The sequence below is a fragment of the Eupeodes corollae genome, chromosome 2 (assembly GCF_945859685.1).
Source record: "Eupeodes corollae chromosome 2, idEupCoro1.1, whole genome shotgun sequence".
Lineage (NCBI taxonomy): Eukaryota > Metazoa > Arthropoda > Insecta > Diptera > Syrphidae > Eupeodes > Eupeodes corollae.
In genome coordinates, this window is record NC_079148.1 from 153,183,390 (window position 1) to 153,206,610 (window position 23,221).

The window sequence follows — 23,221 nt, forward strand, 5'->3', positions numbered from 1 at the left end:
TTAGCAAATGAGATTTTGTTCTCTTGGTTTCTGTTATTATTACGAGTATTTTTTTGGTTTCGTCCTTTATTTTTGTTAAGGTTTTGGGGTCCTCTTGGATGGATGGTTATGATTTTGCAGAATGCCGTTCTTAATGATCAAAGTTAAATGAATGTTAAGAGAGAGTTTACAAAAGTGATTTCAAAGGTTAGGCGGAATTTATTGATGAGTCTTTCGGTTTTGTTTTGTGGAGTTTTGTAATGAATTATGGGATTTTAGCTTTTTGTTAAGTTAAGGATGGTAATAACTTTAAAACATTCTCTAAAAATAGACGGCGATAGGTTAAGTTGATAAAAAGTTTGAGGGTATTCTGCGTTGATAAATGGGGGATAGGGACTATGTTTACTAGACCGTAGAGTTTTTTAAATGTATTTCAACGAATCTTTTGAATCCTTGTCTCGTTTACTGAATGTTATTTTCATAAATCAAATCGAGGTTCAAAGATTTTGCTTGTTATCGGTTTAGTTCTTGACTTAATATACCCAGTTCTTTCAAGCTTTTGCTTTTGCAATGTTTTCGTGAATATTAAAAAATGTAATATTTCATTTTTCTGAGTATTTTTTTCACAGCTCTAAAAGTCAATATCGAATCAGCCTCTAAAACTTCAACCATTTTAAATGTAATAATCATTTTCTCTGTTAATCACTTTAGGTATTTTATGACTTTAAGCATTGACACGATGTAATAGTTTAATTCAAAGTGTTTTGATTTGACAAAATTCCAGGACACTTTTTCATAATAATTGCTTCTTCAACTACCAAATATTTCCATAACATTTCTGAAATCATTACAAAAGAAATTCCTTAAATCACGTTTTCAATTTATAATTAAATAAGTTATTTCAACAAAAATTCTTGCGGCAAATTAATCCTCATTTTCATAAAATCAATAATTGTATTTATTATCCTTAATTTGGTTCTTTGGATCATCCTTCGAGCACATTATCTAAATCATTTATATTTTTTGCTTGTTTGATGGAATCTATCCTATTTCTCATTTGTATATCACAAATATACAAATTCCATTTGGATGGTAATCATTCAATCAATTCGTCCTTTATTTTTTTGTGTATTTGTATTTTCAAGGACTTTTTTGTGTGTAGAAAGAAAAAAGAAAAAAATAAGTCTAAATTGAGTGAGATTGGATCGAAGTGATATCACACCCATCAAACGTTCGTAGAAATTTTGTTTCAACAAAGGGGAGGTATTTTTAATGTATGTACAATGAGATAAGGGAGTTCTTTAAGGACACACATCTTCGCTTTTGAGCCTAAATATCGCTGCCGTATTCTCCTCGCTTTTTGGGAGTATGTTTAAAGAACTTTATGTTGACAAAATTAATTCACAGTCTCTATCGATATGGCCCGCCGCACCGCCGCCAGATAGATGACTTCATCTATTCTCAGCAACGAGGATAGACTATATTAAATTCTCCCTTCTGACGCTAAAGGGTCGCCGAATTGAAGTGTGCAAGCACACAGGCCGTATTTCAGAAAGCCGACGTCATCTGCCCGTTCTTTGCATCCCAATCACAGCTGAGCGAAGTTTCCGACGCCAAAACTGTTGTGGTCGTTCCCATGCCACAACGTTGAATATCCCGCGCAGGATAATATACACACGGGCCCGGCGAAGGAGCGCGGTTTCGTTTGATTTTGACAGTTCCCGAAGCCCCAGTTGTCAATCTTACACTATTTAAAGTCGAACCGTTTCGCGTCATACTGCGTTGGGTCCCGTGTCGTGAGAATCGAACTGAAGACCGCGTCGTCCCATCTCCGTTCGATATCGAACTTTCGTAGTGTATCAGATCGGGTTGGTCCCGACTGAGACGTCGTTTGAAAAATATAAGAAGAAAAATCCGCTTGAATTTCTCCCCGAATATCACATAGATTATGAAATTAGCACTGCTATTGATGGTCACCAAGAGATTCGATATTTTTATCAGTTCATCATCGATGCGGCCATAGAAGGCCTCTTGGATATTATTGTACAGTGCGAGGAAGTTCAGCAGGAAGAACACAACCACAACACAGAGCAACATTGTTGCCAGTCCGATTTCTCGTCGTTCGGTGCGACTTAAACGCTGTCGCTCCCGATTCGCTAGCTTGATTTGCCGATATATCAAGCAATTCAGAACGGCTAGATTGAGGAACGGTATAAAATAGTTCACTACTAGATAGCACCAGTGCACATAGATACTTATGTAGTCCGGGTAGAGTCGGAGCTTCGATGGTCGAACGCAGTATATCACATCGTTGGTGCCCGGTGGCGTGTAAGCCAGCACCACTACCTCCCAGAACCTCGGCAGGTTATAGAAGACCGCAAAAACTATACAACCGATGAAGTAGATCTTCGCCCGGCCATATGTACAAATCGCTCGGGCCTTGAGCGGATGACAGACGGCGACGTAACGCTCCAGTGTGACGGTGAAGGTCATGTACACACTGGCCGTTTGCATAGCCATGGCAATGGGGAATACTGCCGGCGAAATGTTCGGGTAGATGTAATAGTAGTAATAGAAGAGGTTACCCGTATAGGGATATATGGAGGGTATGCCGAAGAGCAGGATAGACGTAATAATCAGCACGGTATCGCACCGCGCCAGACCTATGAGTAGATAATTAATACTAGAACGCATTTGGGGACGTGACAGAATCACCATGGACAGGATATTTCCCAGAATACCCAGGATACCGACTACGTTGAGTATGACGCCACAAATCCAGAATTCAAGCCTGTTCAGAGGCAAATCCGGATCGTAAACGTCATTGCATATCAACCAAGCGTCCCTGGTACTATTAGATAATGAGTGATTGATGGAGTTCGTGAGATTTATCGGATCATTAAAATTCGGATACGAGCTACTACTAAAGGTTAAATTGAGGTACTTGGTTGCAAATATGGGGGCAGATGTTGCAGTCGTATACAGCTCACCACCTGTTACCGAGTCGACATATTCTACGGTTAACCTACTAGCTTCACCAAAAGGAATCTCAGCACTTTGGTAAAAACTGCTGGTTATATTAAAGTCAATCATCAGTTTAAGTGATTGTTGCAACACGTTATACCTTAGGTATAATATGTGATTTTGCTTTGCTAGTCTCTTGAATTATTATAATTTGTTTGTTTTCAAAAAAGATTCTTCAACAAACAACTGTTGTACAGGATCAAAGAAATATACAATAATAATAATTAAAACCTACAATGACTTATTCTACTTGCTAGGACATAAAAACTAAGGAGCTGCTCCATTGAGCAGTAGGTCTTCATTTTGCACTTAATCCTCTTGAACAGCTTAGACGGAGGAACAATGTGCATAAGAGTTGTTCTAATTGATGTTTATTATTCGGTGGTGGTTCTGGTTCTGGTGATTCTAGTTCAGGTGACTGTACTTCTGGTTGATGTGGGAGGTTTTGGTTGCCGCTGCTATTTTTTGTATATAGGTGGTCTTCTCTCAGAAGAAGAAAGTCCGTCCGTTTCTAGAATTTACTATCTGATGGTAGTGGCGATAAATTCATTTGCATTCCAGGTGTTCATTTTATGAATATTGTCGTCAGTCGTCCTGGGAACTGAATGTAGTTTCATGATAATCTCAAGGATGGTTATCAATGTTAACCACTTTGCTTTAGTTTCAGGCGGGTGGAGAGTTATATGTTCATGTTTGGTTGAGCCGCTTGACTTCTTTCATTTACTTGGTGATGCCTTCAGAGGACTCTTTTGCCAGAGGTTTAGGATTCTGAAAAGAAATGAAAACAGGAGGGTTTATAACGTGTACCAGAGATAAGAGAGGGGTTTGACTTAATATATTCTTAGAATGTTGATAGGTTTATAATTAGAAGATAAAGCTGGAAAAGTGTCTTCAAGAAGATCCTTGTAAAGGAATTAGATAATTTAAACATTGTTATTTACATATTTTACGTATTTTTCTACCACACAAATATTTCTAAAAATCCAAACCTTGAGAGTGTGAACAACATTCCTAAAAATAACTTACCCATTATAAGCGATGATCTTAGATTAAAGCCAAATTATCAACCGAATAAAAACCAACCCTAACGAAAGGTAGAATAAAGAATTAACCTTCAAAAACAGTCCGAAATAATTGTTTTTCGTCTAAGCCTTCAATTAAGGGAAGGCTTTACACCACCCACGCAAAATAAAAAAAAACAAGAAGATTAATTAGATGCTACTTTTGGCTAGAATAATGTGGGTAATTAGAATAACGGTTGTAAATGAATATATGTTCGTACTTTGAGGAAAACAAAAACAACTACAAACATTCATCAAAAACAGATGAACAAAAGTTGCGATAAAACTTTCGTTTTGTTTTGTGTTTTTTTTTTGAGGTTATAATTAAATTTCTTTTCAAGAACAAAACTATATGTGGGTGGTTTTGATATTGTTCCTTTTGTTCTTGATTTACAAAGGAATGTCAAAATTTCGTACAAAAACAGAAACAAAAACAATAATTATGTTCGACTAATGATGTTATGAGTCACTTCAGGAAGTCAATAGTTTTGATCAATTACTAGTTAAAGACTTCTGAAAAATTATTGTGTTAATTCCGGAAAATAAGGAAATGATTGGAACAAAATTAGTTGAGTACAAGAATCATTGGAAGAATCAGTACAACAGATGTTATAGAATCCTTGAATATACAAAAAATACTGAGAAATTTATATTCTCAAAGTTAATAACAAAGGTATTTTTGGATATGTACTCGTATTTGCTTTGAAAATATAGAAACTTTTTAATTGAATACGAGTACTTACTGATACTGTATTTCAAAGTAAAATATTTATCAACAAAGTGAACTTCAAAGTTATGACTTCAAACATTATATAGGAAATTTTGTATCCAATTAATTAACCTTGACTCTAACTACGTACTTATGTTTTTCATAGGGTGTTTTTTTCAGTTGAAAAGAATTTTCGATGGTGATTTAGTTGAGTATGTCAACATTGTCAACATAAATTGATTAAATTGTATTTAAAAAAGGACAGGCTGGAGTGCAACATTGGTGCAGGCTAAAAATATTCAAATGATATTTCTTGCAACGTGTCAATTTGGACTTTTAAAAACATGAAAAGAGTATGCGTTTTATTGGATTTTTCTAAAAACTGTACAACACTAAAAATAAGTTAATCCTTTTCTTTGTTTTTAAAGATATTTAACTTTAAGATTTTTAACAATTTTCAAATTTTATTACGTTCCTCGTTATTTGTACAAAGTGAACTAGATTTTTCCAAAAGTACTAAATTTCAACAAATACGTTAGAATAGGGTTAAATAAGTTTAATTTTAAAATCTTTCCCCAGATATTCTTGTCGAAAACAAACTTTTATCAATTATAAATACTATTTTAGGTTTTGTTTTTTTTTCCAAAAAACATTAGAGTGGTTTTTTAAATTCATTTTGTATACATACAATTTTCCTATTTTTTTTTTCGGATCTATATAACAGCTATAACGAACAGAACAACAATACAGCCTCCACGAAGTGAAGAAAGTGAACATAGCTGCTGGAGCTGATGGCATCGCTGCCAAATTATTCAAGCCATTAGCCCATGATTTTTCAAATCTACAGAGGCATTGGTTTCATGAAGTTTACCTGTAAGATCTTTTCCACCGTATTATGTGAACAACTGAAGCCGTTCGTCAACAACCTTAAAGGTCCTTTATAGCGTTGTTTCAGACCCTAAAAGTTCAATAGTGACCAAATATTCATACCTGTTACGTTTGTTCACAATGTAAGAGAAGTATGCCTGTTGCTCTTACAAAGTTGAAAAATATCACACCGATGCTTTGATGTCAAAAATTTTATATGCAAGGTGATGATGGTTAGTGCGTTGAACTCTCATGCCAGAAATCTTGGGTTCAATCCCTGCCCTTCCTGTGTCATATAAAGGTCTTTTTTCAAAGGTAAGGCCTCTTGCGAGGAATTCACAAATCCTCCAAGAGTGATTTCTCAAATTAGTCGCTTGGATTCAGCTTAAAACTGTAGGTCCTTTTTATCCCTGTCAACGTTACTAGCACACAAGATTGGTTGAGAGTTGTAAGTCACTAGGCCCTTGCATTGTCATGCAACTTCTTCAACATAGTTCTGGGAAGAATTATGCAAAACTCAATCGTCAACACTATAGGTCAATCTTTCAAAAGCCAATTCAAAAACTCGTGGGCGCGTGCCACGCTAATGATATTGATTTAATTAGTATATTAAAGCGTACTGTGAATGGAGCGTATTTGAGCATTGTGACGGAGAAGGAGAACATGGGTTGACAAGTCAGTGAGGAAAGACCTGTCATTAAAAAAGACTATCATTAAAAAGTACATGGAATGCCACCGACTTCGTAGACACAACGTTACCAGTTACAGCTATAACTTTAAGATAGGTTAAGAATTTGTCTACCTAGGCACCACTTTAAATTTAGACAACCGAACTAGCGTTGATATCAAACGAAGAATAATTTTTTCTAATCGCTGCTTCTTTGCACTTAGAAGGCAATTGAGTAGAAAAGTCATCTCTGGAGCAACTAAGGTCACCCCCGTAAAGACACCCATCATCCAGGTTCTTATAGGGGGCGGAGGCTTAAACCTTGTCAAGGCAAAATAAGAACGATTTAAAATGCTTTAACGATAGTGGAGAGAGTCTTCAAATTCAATCCCTAGAGAGAAGACCCGACTCAGGTGACCCACTTAAGTGGGAGATGACTTCTTTCAACTTGGATTGAAAACAGACAGCTAACTACCTAGATGGCTATAGATGCTTGTTGGTTGAGGCCCAGGAAGCAAATCTGCTTAAAATCTTAATATGAAGTTTCAACTTAAGCGACTAAATGGTTTAGGTTTTAGGGGTGAAAACGGTCAGAATCACTGGCTTAACTTTTTTCGCCTTCTCGACTTTGATTATTTTAACGAATGTAATACTTGAAATACATGCAGTTCCTATTTGCCACAAGTAATGTCTTGAAGATATCAACCTGCCATATTTCAGTCTTGTGTTATTATTCAAAGTTCTCAAGCTCTCAAAAAAACACCCTATACAATATAAAAAGAAAGCTCATTGCATTCTTATTAGATATCATATAAATTTTCAATCAAAAGTCTCTCTCATCAAAGATGAAAGACAAACCCGTAATTAACGCTGCCATTTTAATCAGCACGTGTAATACATCAGACTCAGGCAGAGCTCAGGTAAAATACCTCATTTGATTCTCATTAATTCTTAGAATGAGTTTTTTCGTTTTTTATGTTACCTAATCAGGACAAAAACGTGTCTACCCATAGAATAGACTAAAGATAAAAGGATATATACGCTTAGCAAACGAGGAACCTCATACAAGATTGCTCCATTTTTGTATAGAAAACCAACCACTTTTTGTATAAAGACCCCTAGGTTGAAAGATTATCTTAACAATGAAAGTGGATATCCTTTTTGTTTTTCTGCGCTGCTTTTTTTTCATTATTATTTTAGCCCAGTTAACCAAATATGGTTCTCCACAAAGTTGAATCAAAAAGTTGGTAGGAGGAGATGATGAGGAGGGAGTAAGTACATCATATTATTCAAGGAGAGGAGGGTTTTAAAACTTATGCAGTTGCATACTTATTTTATTGATTTTTGTTGTTTTTCTGTTTATATTTTTTCATCCTCGGAGAAATCTGAAATAATGCATCATCGTCGTCGTTGAAGTCGTTGGAGTCTTTGGCGTCGTCGTCCTCGTGATGCTTTGTTGTTTATGTTATTTTTTTCACCCCCATCACAAATCCTTGAAATCAGTTTTTGCTTTGAGATTATTTGGTTTTTTTTACAGAATATTATTGAATTTCAAAGCGGATCAAGGTAAAGCGGGATGGCATAAGGTTTTCTAACTAAATCGTTCGTTTATTGACTTGGATTTGAAAAAGTAGAATTTTGTTTTCTCTTGTTTCTTGATCCTTAAATCCTGGCAATTGAGACTTATTTATATACATAAATGAGGTAAAGTGTGTTGATAATATTAATTGACTTATAATGCCAAAGCAAAAAAAAGCGGAAAAGACGTTGAAAAAATAAGCTTAGCATACATATGGCATCGAAATCTATGAATTGAGGTGATGTCACGTTTTTGGATTGTTTTTTGAAAATCATGTGAGACACTCAATTTGATAAGGATTTCTTCTTTTTTCAGAAGCAGCGTTTAAATTTTGTGGGTGGTGGGTTTAAAGTCTTTGACTTATTTTTCAAAAACATATTTTGTTTTTCGAATGATATTAATAAATAAAATAAATTTTCTTTTTTTCATAAAAAGTATCCTCAAAATGTATTAATTTTTTGAACGAAAAGATATGTCAAGGCAGTTTGTTCGAATTTTAATGAAGTGAGGTTCTCGTATTCATTTTTTTTTTCAAGTAAACAGAGCTTATATGAAAACTCAATTCTGTTCAGCCAAGAACCAATAAATAACATGCGTAGCGTATATTTTATTAATGTGCTTTGAGTATTTATTTTGATTAGGTAGGTTTTATCCTTAACTGACACGTTTTTAAATTATCCTGAATTATTTCAAGATGGCACGTATGTTATTATTTTAGGATAAAGCTGAATGACATGAAAATTTAGCGATTTTCAATTTTATTTGTTTATTTTTTTTTTTGTAGGTTCATAAAAAGGCAAAATTATTTCTGTATGCTTATAAAAGTAATTGATTTTTAAGGAATTGGTAAGAGTGATTGATTTCTTGGATTTGTGAAATGCATATTTGTTTTGTTTTTGTCCTTTATGGAACATCCTACATGTGGAAGAAAAATAAGTATTAATTTCTATTTTACATCTTCAAGTGAATCAACATATTGTATTTACTTTCATTTGTGCAAAAGTTGTTTTTATTGAAAGCATTTGGTAGACTAATTGCAATGAAATCTTAATTATTTTCGAGTAATGAATGTTTTTGAAAATAAAAATGAAAAGAGAGACTGATGTGCGACCAACACTGTTTAATTAATAACGCATCTGTCGATTTAGCTTCAAACTTAAACAAAATGTTCGTAACTATATTTTGTGAAAAGTAAATAATTTGAAGTCAATATTTTTCTGTTAACACTTGAGTCGAAAACCATTTCTTATCAGTTATTTTGTTTTTTCTTAGGTTTTCGTGTATTGTTAAAAAAGATGATTATTTTTTGAAGGAAGATACTAAAAATTATCAACAATATTTTGCTTATGATTTCAAAATATAATTTTATTAACTAGAATTTTAGTCTTAAATCAATTTCTGCTAATTTAATTAGCATTTTTTTTAAGTTTTTATTTCTATGCACACAAAAATATATTGGATTTTTGTAAAAAAAAAAATTAGCACAGAATGAAATCAAGATATCGAGAATCGAACATCAGTTTTAACCAATTATGCGTACTAATAAAAAAAATCGACGGCCAGATTTTGATTGAACACAATATTTTCTATTAGTTCAAGTTAGTTTGAAGCTAATATCTACAATTTTCTAAAGGATATTTGAGTCGACAATAATTTGTTACAACCTTGATAAGGTTTCTATTTTTTGTAAAAGAACTATCAATTCGAGGCTTACCCTCTTCTACCAAAACGTAAGTGGGCTTCGTAGTAAGCCTGTTGACATTTTTCTTAACTCCTTATCATTTCCACACGACGTATTCGTTTTGACAGAAACATGGCTTAATTAAAGCTTTAACGACAACATTTTCTAACATTGACGAAGTAGTTTCAACTTTTCATAAGATCCTTAATTAGTGCTTGGAAAAAAAATGAACCCTTAAAGAAATAGAAATTCCAGCAACCCTTGGTACACAAAAGAATTCCGTTTACTGCGTAACAAGGGAAATAAGGCATGGAAAATTTATCTCAAAACTTTGTCTCAAACCAACTTTTCTTTTAATGTTGAACTCCTTAACTAATTTAAGTCTCTTTCTAGTTTCGTATACTCGTATGGTAGCTATGTTACTGATTTGGGCACCTCTTTGAAAGAGAAACCTTAAAAATATTGGAAACTAGTAAACTTAAAGAAAAAATCAGATGGCATTTCTGTTAATTTTACTTACAAGAACCTTTCATTAGATAAAACTGTTGACATCTGCAACGCTTTCGCAACAAATTTCGGTGAGTCATTTGTTAATAGCCCTGAAAAAGTTGACGAAGTATATTTTCATAATCTACAGTCCTTTTTGAAAACTAGCTGTAGTCACATACCTGTACTACAAAGTACGGTCCTCGATCTTTTATCAGCGTTGATGATGAGTGTTCAGCCGGTAACGATGGTAATAAAAAAGTGTACGAATGTTTTAGTTGAACCCCTTACGTTCTTATTCAAAGATTCTCTAAAAACGGAAAATTTCACAGTATATGGAAGAAGTCATTTCTAACACCAATTTTTAAGAAAGGTAACAAGGTGGATATAAGCAACTACAAATCTTTTATTAAGACTTTATGACCTGAACTGTAAAAATTTTCAATTCGACAAATCATACCTACTACAATAGCTTTCTATAAGAAGTAAAACAAATGTGTGCATATTTTGTGTAATTTTTTGAAAGTACTTTGAGCCAATTTGTACTCATTTTAGAATATTTAAGAATTGGCGTTGGTAAATACTTAAAAATATAGATAACAGAATTAAGAACATGCATTTTGGATATAGTAACATTTTAAAAATTTTGTAATGAAATACATTTTATTGAAGATCTATAAGATGTTAAGTGGAGTTTCAGCTCCAAATGGAAATATACTGATTTTATTAATAATGCAAGTTTTAAAATACAGAAATCCATTTCTTAAGTGTTAAACGCCCATTTTTTTACATACAATTCTTTTATTTTTTTTTAGAAATATTTTTGATAAGCAATTATTTAGTGCTTATATCATGAGTTTGTAGGAATGCAAAACTTGCTAACATTAAAGCCTCATCTACATAAACAGAGTTATAGTGTAATGGATCCTCTGTTCAAAGAGTAAATCTATTCTACCTCTTATTTCTAGTAATGTTCACCAGCTAACCCAATTTCGAACGTACTCTCAAGTTCAGAGATTCTTTCTTTAGCCGCACTAAATGAATGTGGAATGTTTCACTCAGCTTAAAATTTTGCAGTCCTTTCGTATAAATGAAATTCCAAACCAAAAAATGTACGTACACACACTTTTACACTTTTTGGATTGTTAGCACCCTATTTAATATTATTATAGAGTAATTTGATATTTATTGATTAAAATAACAGCTGTACATTAAGATTGACTTATAAATAGTACAGGATATAATACAATATTTATTAATGATAATGCAAGTATGTAAACACTATGTTTAAAGCAATTGTAGCAAACTATTAATAATTTATACAATAACAATCAATTAAAAACAAAATTAAAAGTTAAAGCCGCAAGAAGAAGAAATTACAATAATTACAAAAAAGTTACTTTATTACAAAAAAGTTACCTCAGTTCAAATTTGAGAAATATTCAAAACAAAGTTGATGAAACTTTCTATATTCGATTCCAGACCTCATGTGACTGGGAAGATTATTCCACAGTCTGACAGCATAAACGAAAAATTGCCTCCGTGATGTCAAACAGGTAAACCTGGGGGAGCGCAACAAGGTAAAACGATTTGAGAAGCAAAAATCAAGCTTATTAAACAAATAATTTGGAGACTTGTTAAAAATTAGTTTGAAGAGAAACAAACAACACCGATATTTAAAAAAAGCTTCCAAGTTGCAATTTAAAAGTTGACGAGCCTGAAACGAAACGTGATCGTATCTTCGAAGGTTGAAAACAAACCGAGCAATGGCATTGAATGCCATTGTAGCTTGTTTTTCAACGGGTGGTTTTTAGGAGCAAATAAAACGCATGTAGTTTAATGTCATGGCCAAGAATTAAGCTTTATTATAAAAACAAGAGTAAGCAATTATGCAAGTATGTATGGTATCAATTCTTGGCCACTTTTTGTAGCGATTGAGGCCGTATGCCACCAACGAAATTTGCACAATTTGGAAATGTTGTTCAGGAGTATTCCATTCATTATGAAATGTCAAACTAAGCTAAGCATAAATAAAATCAAAAAGACTAACTCCGAAAAAAGTTTTACCAGATTGAAAACCATGCGTCTAAAAACATACTTGCTATATTTTATTTATCTATTTAAATGATTAAGTAAGTAATTTTTTTAATCATAGATTTATTTTTAAATTTCCAATTGTATTTTTTAATAATAACCTACAGAACGTTCAAAAAATATCCTTTTTGGAGATTTGTTTTTCAGAAATATGTACTAGGAAAATAAATCGATTGCAGAAAGGGATTTTATTATAAAGAAAGTGAATGCTTCTAATAATTCTAGGAACCGAGTGGAATAGGATTTTAAACATAAAAACTGCAATACAGGATTATTATGATTTTTGTCCAAAAAACTCCCTTCTAAAGTAGAAATTAAAAAAAAATGTCAAAACGAAATAAACTATGCGCTATACAAATATATTACGCATTTCCAAAAAGGCAGTATATTTTTAAAGATGTAAATATTCAAAATATCAAGTCAATTAGTTTAAAACAATATAAAAATTTAATAAATCAGCCAACTACAAACTGCAGTATTGAGATAAACGAGCCCCAATTTTAGGTATTAGCAATTTAATTTTGCAATACCTTTAAAAGTAAAATCCAAAATCCGAGTAATTGAACGTATTTAAACGTTGTTTAAAAATACAAAATCCTGGTGTGGTCCTACTCCTTAAATTCAACTTTTCAAAAAGCCAAGGTTTAAAACCAACAGAAAAATTAAACCACTTTTTCACGTTTTGCGATCGAAATTTTATAATATTATGCTGTTCTTTTATACATTTTGAGCACCACGTATTGTAGCAACGTGTTTTTTAAAGACTTAAAGTCCAATACGTTTTTCCAAAATCTATTATAAATTTTTGAACTAAAGTTGCACACTACAACATTATGTGGAAAAGACTTGAAAATAATAGATCTAATCTAGATCTAGAATTCTAAAAATATTGTTTTTTTAACTTCTCAATTATTGTAATGTTTTTCGTTCCAATTTTATTAATTAAATATTGTTTTTGACTTGAGAAGTGATTATATGCGCTATACAAATATATTACGTATTTCAAAAATGGCAGCATATTTTTAAAGATGGAAATAATTAGTATTTGAAACTATTAAAAGATCAGCCATCTAAAAACGGCAGCATTGAGATAAAAGAGTCGCAATTGTGAGTAGAAGCAATTTAGGAATAATTTTGCAATACCTTTAAAAGGAAAATCCGAGTAATTGAACGTCTTTAAACGTAATTTAAAAATACAAATTCTTGGGGTGGTCTTACTCCTTAAATCCAATTTTTTTAAAAACCAAGGTTCCGAAAAAAACAAACAGAAAAAGAAAACCTCTTTTTCACGTTTTGCGACCGAAAGTTTAAAATATCATTGCGTGTTTTAAAAGATTTTGAGCACGTTTTGTAGCAACACGTTTTTTTTAAAGGCTAAAAGTCGAATAAGTTTTTCTAAAACCAATTTTAAATTTTAATATTAAATTTGCACACTACAACATTCTGTAGAAAATACTTGAAAATAAAAGACCTGAATCGCAGTTCGAATTCGATCACTGTCGATATAATTTGTTAACAAAAATTCTAAAAATATTGCTTTTTTAACTTCTCAATTATTGTTATGTTTTTCTTTTCAATTTAAATCTGGTAACTTTTGCTAATATTAAAGAAAACAGTCAGTTAAAAAATGAAAAAATCTTATTAATTTTTTTTTTTTTAGTTCAGAAGTGATATTCTTATAAAAGACGACTCGTGAGCACGACTCACTATACCCACTAGGGATCTGTTTCATAAGACAAAAATTCAATTTCCTTTTCATAAAATTTGCAAAAATAAAAACATAAAGTCATTATTTTCCAGGATACAAAAATTGTTATCTTTACAACATAACATGAGCACATTATACACAATACAACATATACTTCATGAATTTACATTTTTTCAAGTTACAAATTTCCAAATATGTTAAATCAGCACACACATTGCCTCTGTAGGTGTACTCGTATTTTTTAAATTTATTTTCACCCCCAGAAATGAAAAACAAAACAAAATTGATTCAATTCTTCAATTATTCATGATACATTTGACAATGATTCCATTTTCTCCCCCAACCAGGAAAATTTAAAATTGAAAAATAAATTTTCACACTCAAAACAAGAAATCTACCCAAAAGCATTTCTATGTCACTTAACACTCTCGTGAGTTACAAATACCTTAGGAAGGTTTTCACTAAAAAAAGGGAGAACATTCTAAAACTTGTCGATTTTTATTTTTTAAGCTCAGTGTATAACAAATTACCCCCACACATACGGAAGAATGCGGGAATGCGGACAAAGCGGTTGATATTGCTTGTTTTTCATTTGAGGCACAATCAATGTTCCCCCGACCATATAATATAAACTACATACCGTTACCGTATTCCGGGGTCAACCATTGTTTATTTGTTTATTTGAAAAACTCAGAATACTCGCATCGCACACAGGACTTAGTGCAATTGCATTCCGCGTGCATTGCGGTGACGTGTCCGTTTACTCTTGTGAATTCAAATTGATGAAATGTGGATTGTAAGTGTGGGAGGGGGGCTGTTAAAACAACTCGCAAATGTGTACTCCTGACACAAGCTTTATACATACATACATAAATAAGGATATCCTTGCCCTTTGCTCTCTATATAAAATGCAATACAAATACCCACGAGAATGGCAGTTTTTGCAGGATGGATTTTGGTTTTGTTGATGTTGAAAAACAATATAATAAAACTTGAACTTGTCAGGATCAAATAATACTCGCGGTACGACGCTATTCACATACTAATGTTTATGACCTCCTTCGTTCTGCTGCGAGCGGATTTTGATGTGTGCAGTTTTGAAATAGTTTATTTTTTTGTATTATTGCATTTGTGTTGAGGATATTAAATCCATCAGTGATATGACTTGACAAACAAGTGAATGATAGATTGGTTTTTGTGATTTTGATGTTCAACAATAATCTGGAACTTTGAAGCGTGTTTTTATAAGCTTGAAGCGTTTGAAAACTTTTTTTTTAATAAGGATTCTTGTTAACGTTTGGTTTTTTGTATTCGAAGAGGAAGTTGTTTTTGGTCACTTTGAGAATTTGAATTCTTTTTTGTCATTTAAATGAGACATATGGAAGCCTTTTGTGGCTCAGCTGTAATCAAGTTTAAAAAATATGAAAAAATCTTATAGTTTATATCTTGGAGGCAGTCAAAATCTTTACGTATATTTTCAAGCTTATTAATTTTTTTCACAGATCTTGACAGATTTGAACCCTAAATATTTCTTAAACTAAAAATGCTTAATGGCAAATTTTGCATTCGTAGAAATTACAAGATGTTACAATCGTAGAGAAGTTAAAAATTTGGGTCCCTCGATTCTGTCCGTCTGTCTGCCTTTCTTTGCCCTTACAACCCAAACCATTTGATCGATTGAGTTCAAACTTTGAAATTAAGGTTTCAAAAATCGGTATCCCAACTGTAACCTGTTAGATAAGCGTTTAACTGAAAGTTTCCTTAATGTATTAAAGGCGGTAAATCAAAGTCCCGTTAACTGCTTCACTGCTTCCCACCCCACCAAAGAGTCTAGTTTGCTACTAAATTTGTATCTTGCCAGCGAGGTTATAATTTAGAGCCAGCTTTTAGCACCTGTTATTCCAAGCACGATTTACTTTTTGTATGTTTGGATTTAGTTTTTCAGGTTGATCAACAATTTTTTCAATAACGAGGCTTCAAAAACTTAAACACATCTGTCTATATGTAAAATGTAAATGATCAAGTCAGCTTTTTAAGAGGCATGTTCTTCTTGTTAGGCATACGGCTCCACCTTGGCTGAATAGCTACATCTCTGCTCTGAGGTCACGACGAGATGCCGCTTACAGTCAATGGAGACGTACAAAACTGATGCACTTCCACAAATTGTATTGCATAATGAGTAATTAAGTTGTCGTATTGGTGGTCAAAACGGCAAAAAGACTTTATTATGAAAATAAACTTGGTTCTTTAACCAAAAAAAGGGTTCTTTGGAAAAAAATTATGGAAAATCCTGTGTGAAATCGGTATTGGCAAACAATCTAAAAAGCCTGTTGATGACATCAATTGTAATGCTCCCAAAAAACAGTTTACGTCCATGCCCTTAAACGTTGCTTCACCGGTTCAATCCCTTACTGAGGAGGAACCAACTGCTATCAACAGCTCTCTGAGTTTTATAAGAATACATGAGGAAAACATTGTAGAGGCAATAATATCGATTAAATCTAATGCTACTGGCCTGGACTAAATGGACCCTAAGTTCTTGAGACTACTGCTTCCGTATATACTGCGCTATATAAACTACATATTTAACAGCATATTGACTACTTCCAAATTTACTTTAGAGTGGAAAAAAAATAAAAATTATTAACGTTCCCCAAAAGCAAACAGTCTGGTTTTCTACAAGAATGGCAATGGACAGGACAGTGATCATGTTACATTGCTAACACTGTTAGATTATTCAAAGGCCTTCGATACTGTTAACCACTCAATTCTTTGAAGGAAGCTGTGAATCAACTTTGGGTTTTCTTTAGAGTCATGTAAGCTTGTTCTATCGTATCTCAGTGGAGGGCAACAATGCGTACCAATGGATACTCGTCAATATTTCTCAATGTTTTAAGTGGAGTGCCACAGGGATCTATCCTTGGACTTATCCTCTTCTCACTTTACATAAATGAGTTACCACAAGTTGCTAAGCATTGTTTAATTCATTTTTATGATGACGATTTGCAGCTCCTGATAAGTCGACCTTTTGGGGCTAAAAATAATGCCATAGATTTAATGAAAGTGGATCTGCTATGCATTTCACGTATTATTCAATCGCACTCTCACTTACGATGACTACCTTAATAGTTTCATTGGTAAAGTCTATGGAAGTCTCCCCCTTCTTCAAGTCTATCAAAATTTCATCCCGATCAAAACTGCTGCTTCCTAAGGCCCTTATTCTACCAATTGTGCTGTATGGGTGTGAAATCTTTTGTAAATTAGACTGTGTGACTTCTTCGATGATCTACTTCGTTATGATCACATATCCATTTTTGCGGTACGGATTTCTAGTTGTAGCTTAATAGACTTTTGCTCTCTGAGTTACCTTCATGAAATCATCCAAATGCAACAACCCGATTATCTATACGGTAAGCTGAATCACCCTCATTCAACAAGTTCCTTTGCTTTACTATAACCCCAATACAATTTTCTAAATACCGAGCGTCAATTTGTTATTCATATAGTACGCCTTTGGAACTCTCTGCCCATCACTATGAGAAGAAATTTTCACTTTTAAACTATTTGGCAAATAATTGATGTTAAATTTCCTTTTCTTTTCATAAATATGTAAATAGAATTCTTAGGTATATAATTTTTATTCGAATTCTGAAATTAATATATGTAAAGGCTTGCAACACTTCATAAGACTCATGTCCTACCTTGCAAGGGATTTTTGAAATAAATAAAATACAAATAAAAATATTTGTGCATACTTCTAAATGTTCTTTCACTATTTGAGTTACGAGTATTGTGAAAAATCGATTTTGTAAAAGGTTCAATACTATTATTTTCTCTGAAAACTCAGACACAGTCTGCTCTTAATGTGATTATAGAACACATTTTCAAGACTCAAAACGAAAACCTTAAAATTTCACTGCAAAATAATACACTACCATTATTCTAAATTCTTCAAGTTCTTCAAATAATTCTAAAAAATTCCCCGAAATTGTGAAGAGATTTTATTTGCATATATAAATGAACTGGTCATTTATTCAAAGAACTAATAAATTCAAAAATAAAGTACCAATTCTTTGAACTTATAATAATTATAATTTGATCTACAATAAATTTTTACGAACAACACAAGGAGAAAATTGCTCAAGGTTTAATCCTTGATTTCAGGAAATTTGTACAAATATTTTCGTTCATATAAATTTCTTTGGTGTTTTTTATTTTTATCATATTTTTATACCAAAACGATTTAATTAACATAAAATAAACACAAAATATTGTTGAAATTCGGTTTAATTTTTTAAAAGATATATTTAACTATTTTAAACATCAATTAAAATAGCTTGGTAAGAATTGTTACTGCGTAGGATAAAGGTTAATATCTTGATTACGTTTTTGAATTCTTAGAAAAAATAAAATGATACACGAAATCTCTGTTTTTGTTTTTTTTTTTTTTAATAACATTTTTAATGGGATTTTAAAAGAATAACATAGAAAAATGATACATTCTTAAAAATGTTTCAGCAATAATCTACTCCTCTCTACTTTTCAAAGTTGAGGTATATTTTTTCTTTTCCTATAAAAATAAGAAATTTATAAAATAATTTTTAAAAATTAATTAATTTCATTGTGGTAATACAGGATTTTTCTCCTAAGAAAAAATGTAATTATTCTGAACTCCTGCCCCAGGTCCTTAAATGTTTGAAAAAAATATAAAAAAGGAACGTATTTCCAAATGGCCATTAAATTCATGTCCTTAAAGTTTGAAAATAGATCTGATTGTTTGGATTCCCAAGAACGTGTCTCGTTTTCTCAAATTACGAGTATAAAAATAACTTCATAAATAATATTGATTTCCTTACACAACATCTCTGCTTGACATTCCTTTCTTTTCAAATCAATCAAAATCTACCGGTGTTTTGTGATGTTGAGGAGTTTCAAAAATATTTGATGTATACATTTTCACAGAATTTCCAAATAAAACATTCCGACCTACATCATAATAATAAGCCACACGTTTTTGATTGAAAGTTCATATGTCACATCAATAATTCCAACAAAAAAAATACCCTCTGTCTTTATATTTCACTCAATCAATCAAAAATTGAAAAATAAAAATATGTATCAATTTGATATGACAAAGAAAAACATTCCGGATTTGTCATTAAAATGCATTTTTATCAAATAAACAAATAAAGACAAAAAGAGTATCATTGTAGAAATAAAATGCACGAAGTATCGTTTGGTATGTTAAAACATGAAAATCGATTAAGCAACAGCTGTTTTTATTTTATTTACAAACGAGACAGTTACACAAATAATGATAATAATTTATTAATAATAATTTGGTATTCATGTTCATCTGCCTGTGGGTGTTGAGTTCATACGTTTGTTTATGAACAATTTGTCTGTTAATCATTAAAATTACTTAAAAATTATTTTATTGCATTACCATATCAAGTTAATAGGTAATAATTGCGGCAGGATATGCATAAAAGCCATTTTAACAAACATTATACAAATGTAAATTATATATGCATGACGATTTTGCACACTTCATTTCCGCTCTTATGGTGGCATATTGCAGGAAATATTTATCATTTAATGATTATTCCATATTATTATGATTATGAATTTAAAAAGTTCACAATACTCTCAATTTTTATAAAATTAATTTAAAAAAGCATACGTATACGCCCGGGTGAACAATTTATGGATAAATGTGATTATATCATTGTTTTCAATATGTCTGGGAAATTATCAGGTGAATATTAAAGAACAAGTGGTTTTGGAATAATTCTTTTTCAAAAAAAATGTTGGAAATTCTTTTTTTGTGGTTTCAGAACTTAAATTTAAGAAAAGACTTTGATTAAAAAGTTCAAGGACAGAAGCATTCGATGGGCTGTCCGACTCTATCCAGAGAATTGTATCCTATTTTCCGCACAATAAGAACGTTGTTACGGGCGATTTCAATGTTTACAATTCTTCGTGGATACGTTATTTTGGTCAGACAATATCCGAAGCAATGTATGTCGAGATTTTTGCTGAGTTAAACCACCTGCCTCAGTTAGTTGACGAGCCAACTCGTATTCCTGACGTTCCAGGTCAATTCACCAATACTCTAGACTTGTTTGTTACGTAATAAATATACGGTCAGTTTAGTATCGCCCTTAGGCACATCAGACCATTGTGTCATATCTGCAAATTTCTCATGCCAAAAAACCGCAGCTGAAATTAAAACCTTAACGAGAATCATTTGGCAATATAAGAAAGGCAACTGGTATAGTCTCAATGAATTCTTCAGGAAGTTTAACTGATTACTCTTCCTCGATAGTGACGTGGATTAGGATCAAAAATGTAAGTTTCCGGATTTATAAAGCAAACCCTCCTGAGGATAGCCGCAATAAGTTTAAACAAGCTAGAAATCTTGTAACGGACATATAAAATAATAAATAAATTGGGTGGCGCAACAGTCCGTTGGGCCTAATGACTTACAACTCTTAACCATTCCTGTGGGCGAGTAATGTTGTCAGGAATGGAGGGGACCTACAGTTTATATGCCGAATCCAAACGGCTAATTAGAGAAAGCACTTTTTCATGACAACAGTTACTCTTGGAAAATTTGTCAATTCCTCGCCAGAGGCAGTACCCGTGAATAGACTTTAGATGGCATAGGCAGGGATCGCACCCAAGACCTCTGGCATGACAGTCCAACGCACTAACCATCATGCCACGGGTACTACTGTAACGGGCATGTACGACGCATTAAATGTTTGAATTACCAGAAATTAGGGAAAAAAATACTGCCCAATGTCCCAATGGTAGTAAAAACTTCTGGTCATTTTTAAAAAATGTGGGCAACACTACCTCATCTCCAGTTCCTACGCTTGTTTCTAATGACACTCCCTATATAAGCTTGATTGATAAAGGCAATTTGCTTGCAACACATTTTGCTATTAATTCCATGCTGCCAATGAGTGACATGACACCTCCTGTACTTGAAAGCGTAAACTATGACATGGGACAAAATTTTCTTTTGCACTCATACAGTCGCTAGAGTACTAAAAGATCTAGACATTCATAAATCCGCTGGCCCGGATAGTATCCCCGCTATTGTTCTGAAGAGGTGTTCTTCAACGCTGGCAAAACCACTGAGTAAGCTTTTCCATCTGTCCTATTTTACTGGTCTCTTTCCGAGTGCATGGAAAATTGAATTTGTCCAGCCAGTCCCTAAAAAAAGGCGAATCCTCCTCAACATCCCATCCATTACATTCCTTCTTTCCAAACTCATGGAAACGCTGATCAATTTTAAGCTTAAGAAATATCTTGAAGAACGGAAGCTTCTTAATGACCGGCAGTATGGCTTTTATTGCAATAGATCCACTGATAATCTCATGGTTTATCTCACCGAACAGTGGAACAAATTTTTACATTGTCTTGGAGAAAGTAAGATTATTGCATTTGATATTTTAAAGGCATTTGATAGAGTTTGGCATCAAGCTCTCTTATCAAAAATGCGTGCATTTTGTATTGATAAATCTCTTCTTTGTGGGTTAGAAATTACCTTTTGGACCGTTCAATTCAAGTAATATTGGACGGGGCAAAACTGATATCCACAAAGTAAACGCTGGTGTGCCCTAGGGCTCCGTTTTGTCTTCCACGTTCTTCCTTATTTTCATAAATAATCTTTTCCCTAAATATCTAACCCACTATATTATTGCTGATGACAGTACCCTCTGCTTTTCATATTCTTTTTTAAGTTCTCATCCTTGTCCTATGGATGTGGGTTTCGAAAACTCAATGCTGTCCACTGTCGCAAAAGCGTTACCCTCCCCCAATGCCACATTCCATGAGAATAACTTTCATCGAGGAGACTAAAAAGCTATCAGTCGTAGGTATTTGCGTTAAAACCCACTTGTTGTGGAGTGATCACATATTTGACAACGCCGAAAATGCTGATAAGTGTTTAGGTTTTCTCCGACGATGCAAGAAGTTTTTTACCCCTTCTGATCTGGTTAAAATTTATAAAGCCTTTATTCGTCCAAAACTTGAGTACAATTCCCATATTGGGGCAGGTTTGAGTCTTTTGAACTAAATTCAAAAGAGAGCTCTAAAAATCATAGGTGGCTGTTGTCTTAATGAAACTTTTGCATCTCTCGAGCACCCTCGTAAGGTTTCAAGTCCTTCATTACTTTATCGCTACGTCCATAACTATGCTCTAATTAAATAGCCCGTTGCATCCCTCTCTCTCCTCAAACAATTCAAATATAATAATCGTTCTATTACGAATTCCCATCAGTTTACCCTTGAGCCCAATTTCGGTCGTACTGTAAAGTACGGAGATTCTTTTTTTAGTCGCACTACACAAATGTGGAATGCTTTACCAGACTCAATATTTCCCACTTGCTACAATTTGTAGGCATTCAAAATTCGGTATCTTCTTTTCAATCCTATTCCTTCTTTCTAATTACTCGCACTGTTTTTAAACATTATAAGGGTATTCATATCCCCTTGAGTGCGAGTACAATACTAAAAAAAGCATTCTAAGTGATATAGCTTTGGGTCATATTTTAAAAATTAAATGCTTTCAGTCAAATTCGTTATCAAATCTAATTTATATAATTAAATTCTCATACATTTATGTATGTTTGTATGTATATGTAAATGCTGACAAATTATGTTTAGGAGTAAATAAACAAGGAATGTTGTTAATTACCTTACACTTCACTACTTTGTTTTTAATGAACCAAACAGCAACTGTTGAAATTCAATTGAATAACTCTTGAGCTAGCGCATAATCATAGTCATCCATCAATCATAACCTCAATCAAATAAGTTGCCAATTAATTATTTAATTAATATTGGGCATAATGAATGGATTCAAATACCGTGAATCATATAAAATTTGTCTATCAAAGTAATTAATATAATAACTATTAGTGAAGAGTCCTAGAGGCACATTTTAAGCCAATACAAATTTCCTGAAAACAAAAAAAAACAAATAAATAAAATATTCTGCAATTTCAAAAACAAATTCAAGTAGAAGTCTCTTCAAAATTGAAAATAGTTGCAACACGAGGCACTCAATTCCAGGAAAAAATAAATCCTTTATGCAACAAAGAATAAATCAACTAAAAAAAGAAAAAACAAGTTAAATCACTTCAATTTATCCTCCATTAAAGTTTAGCCTTCGTTTAATACAAAATTCACTCTGTCGTTGCTTGGTCCTTTAAGGTAAATCTCAGTACTCAAGCATGTTTACTTTCAAATAAGGCGTAACGAAGCTTTAATAATAAACAATGAATGACATAAATAGAAAACGCTAAACCCTATTTAAATTCATGATCCATAATATTTCCTGCTGGCGTACTA

The 23,221-nt window shown here is 32.7% G+C and overlaps 1 protein-coding gene across 1 annotated transcript in view; it reads right to left on the bottom strand.

The window, feature by feature from the left end:
• Positions 1 to 217: 217 nt before the first annotated feature.
• The window catches only part of LOC129944306 (FMRFamide receptor), a 61,448-nt gene continuing 38,444 nt past the window's right edge, over positions 218 to 23,221 (bottom strand). Inside the window, exon 2 of the mRNA XM_056053653.1 lies at positions 218 to 3,771. Coding sequence (XP_055909628.1) covers positions 1,528 to 3,072 — 1,545 coding nt within the window. The 5' untranslated portion in view covers positions 3,073 to 3,771 and the 3' untranslated portion in view covers positions 218 to 1,527. The remainder of the gene's footprint in view (positions 3,772 to 23,221) is intronic.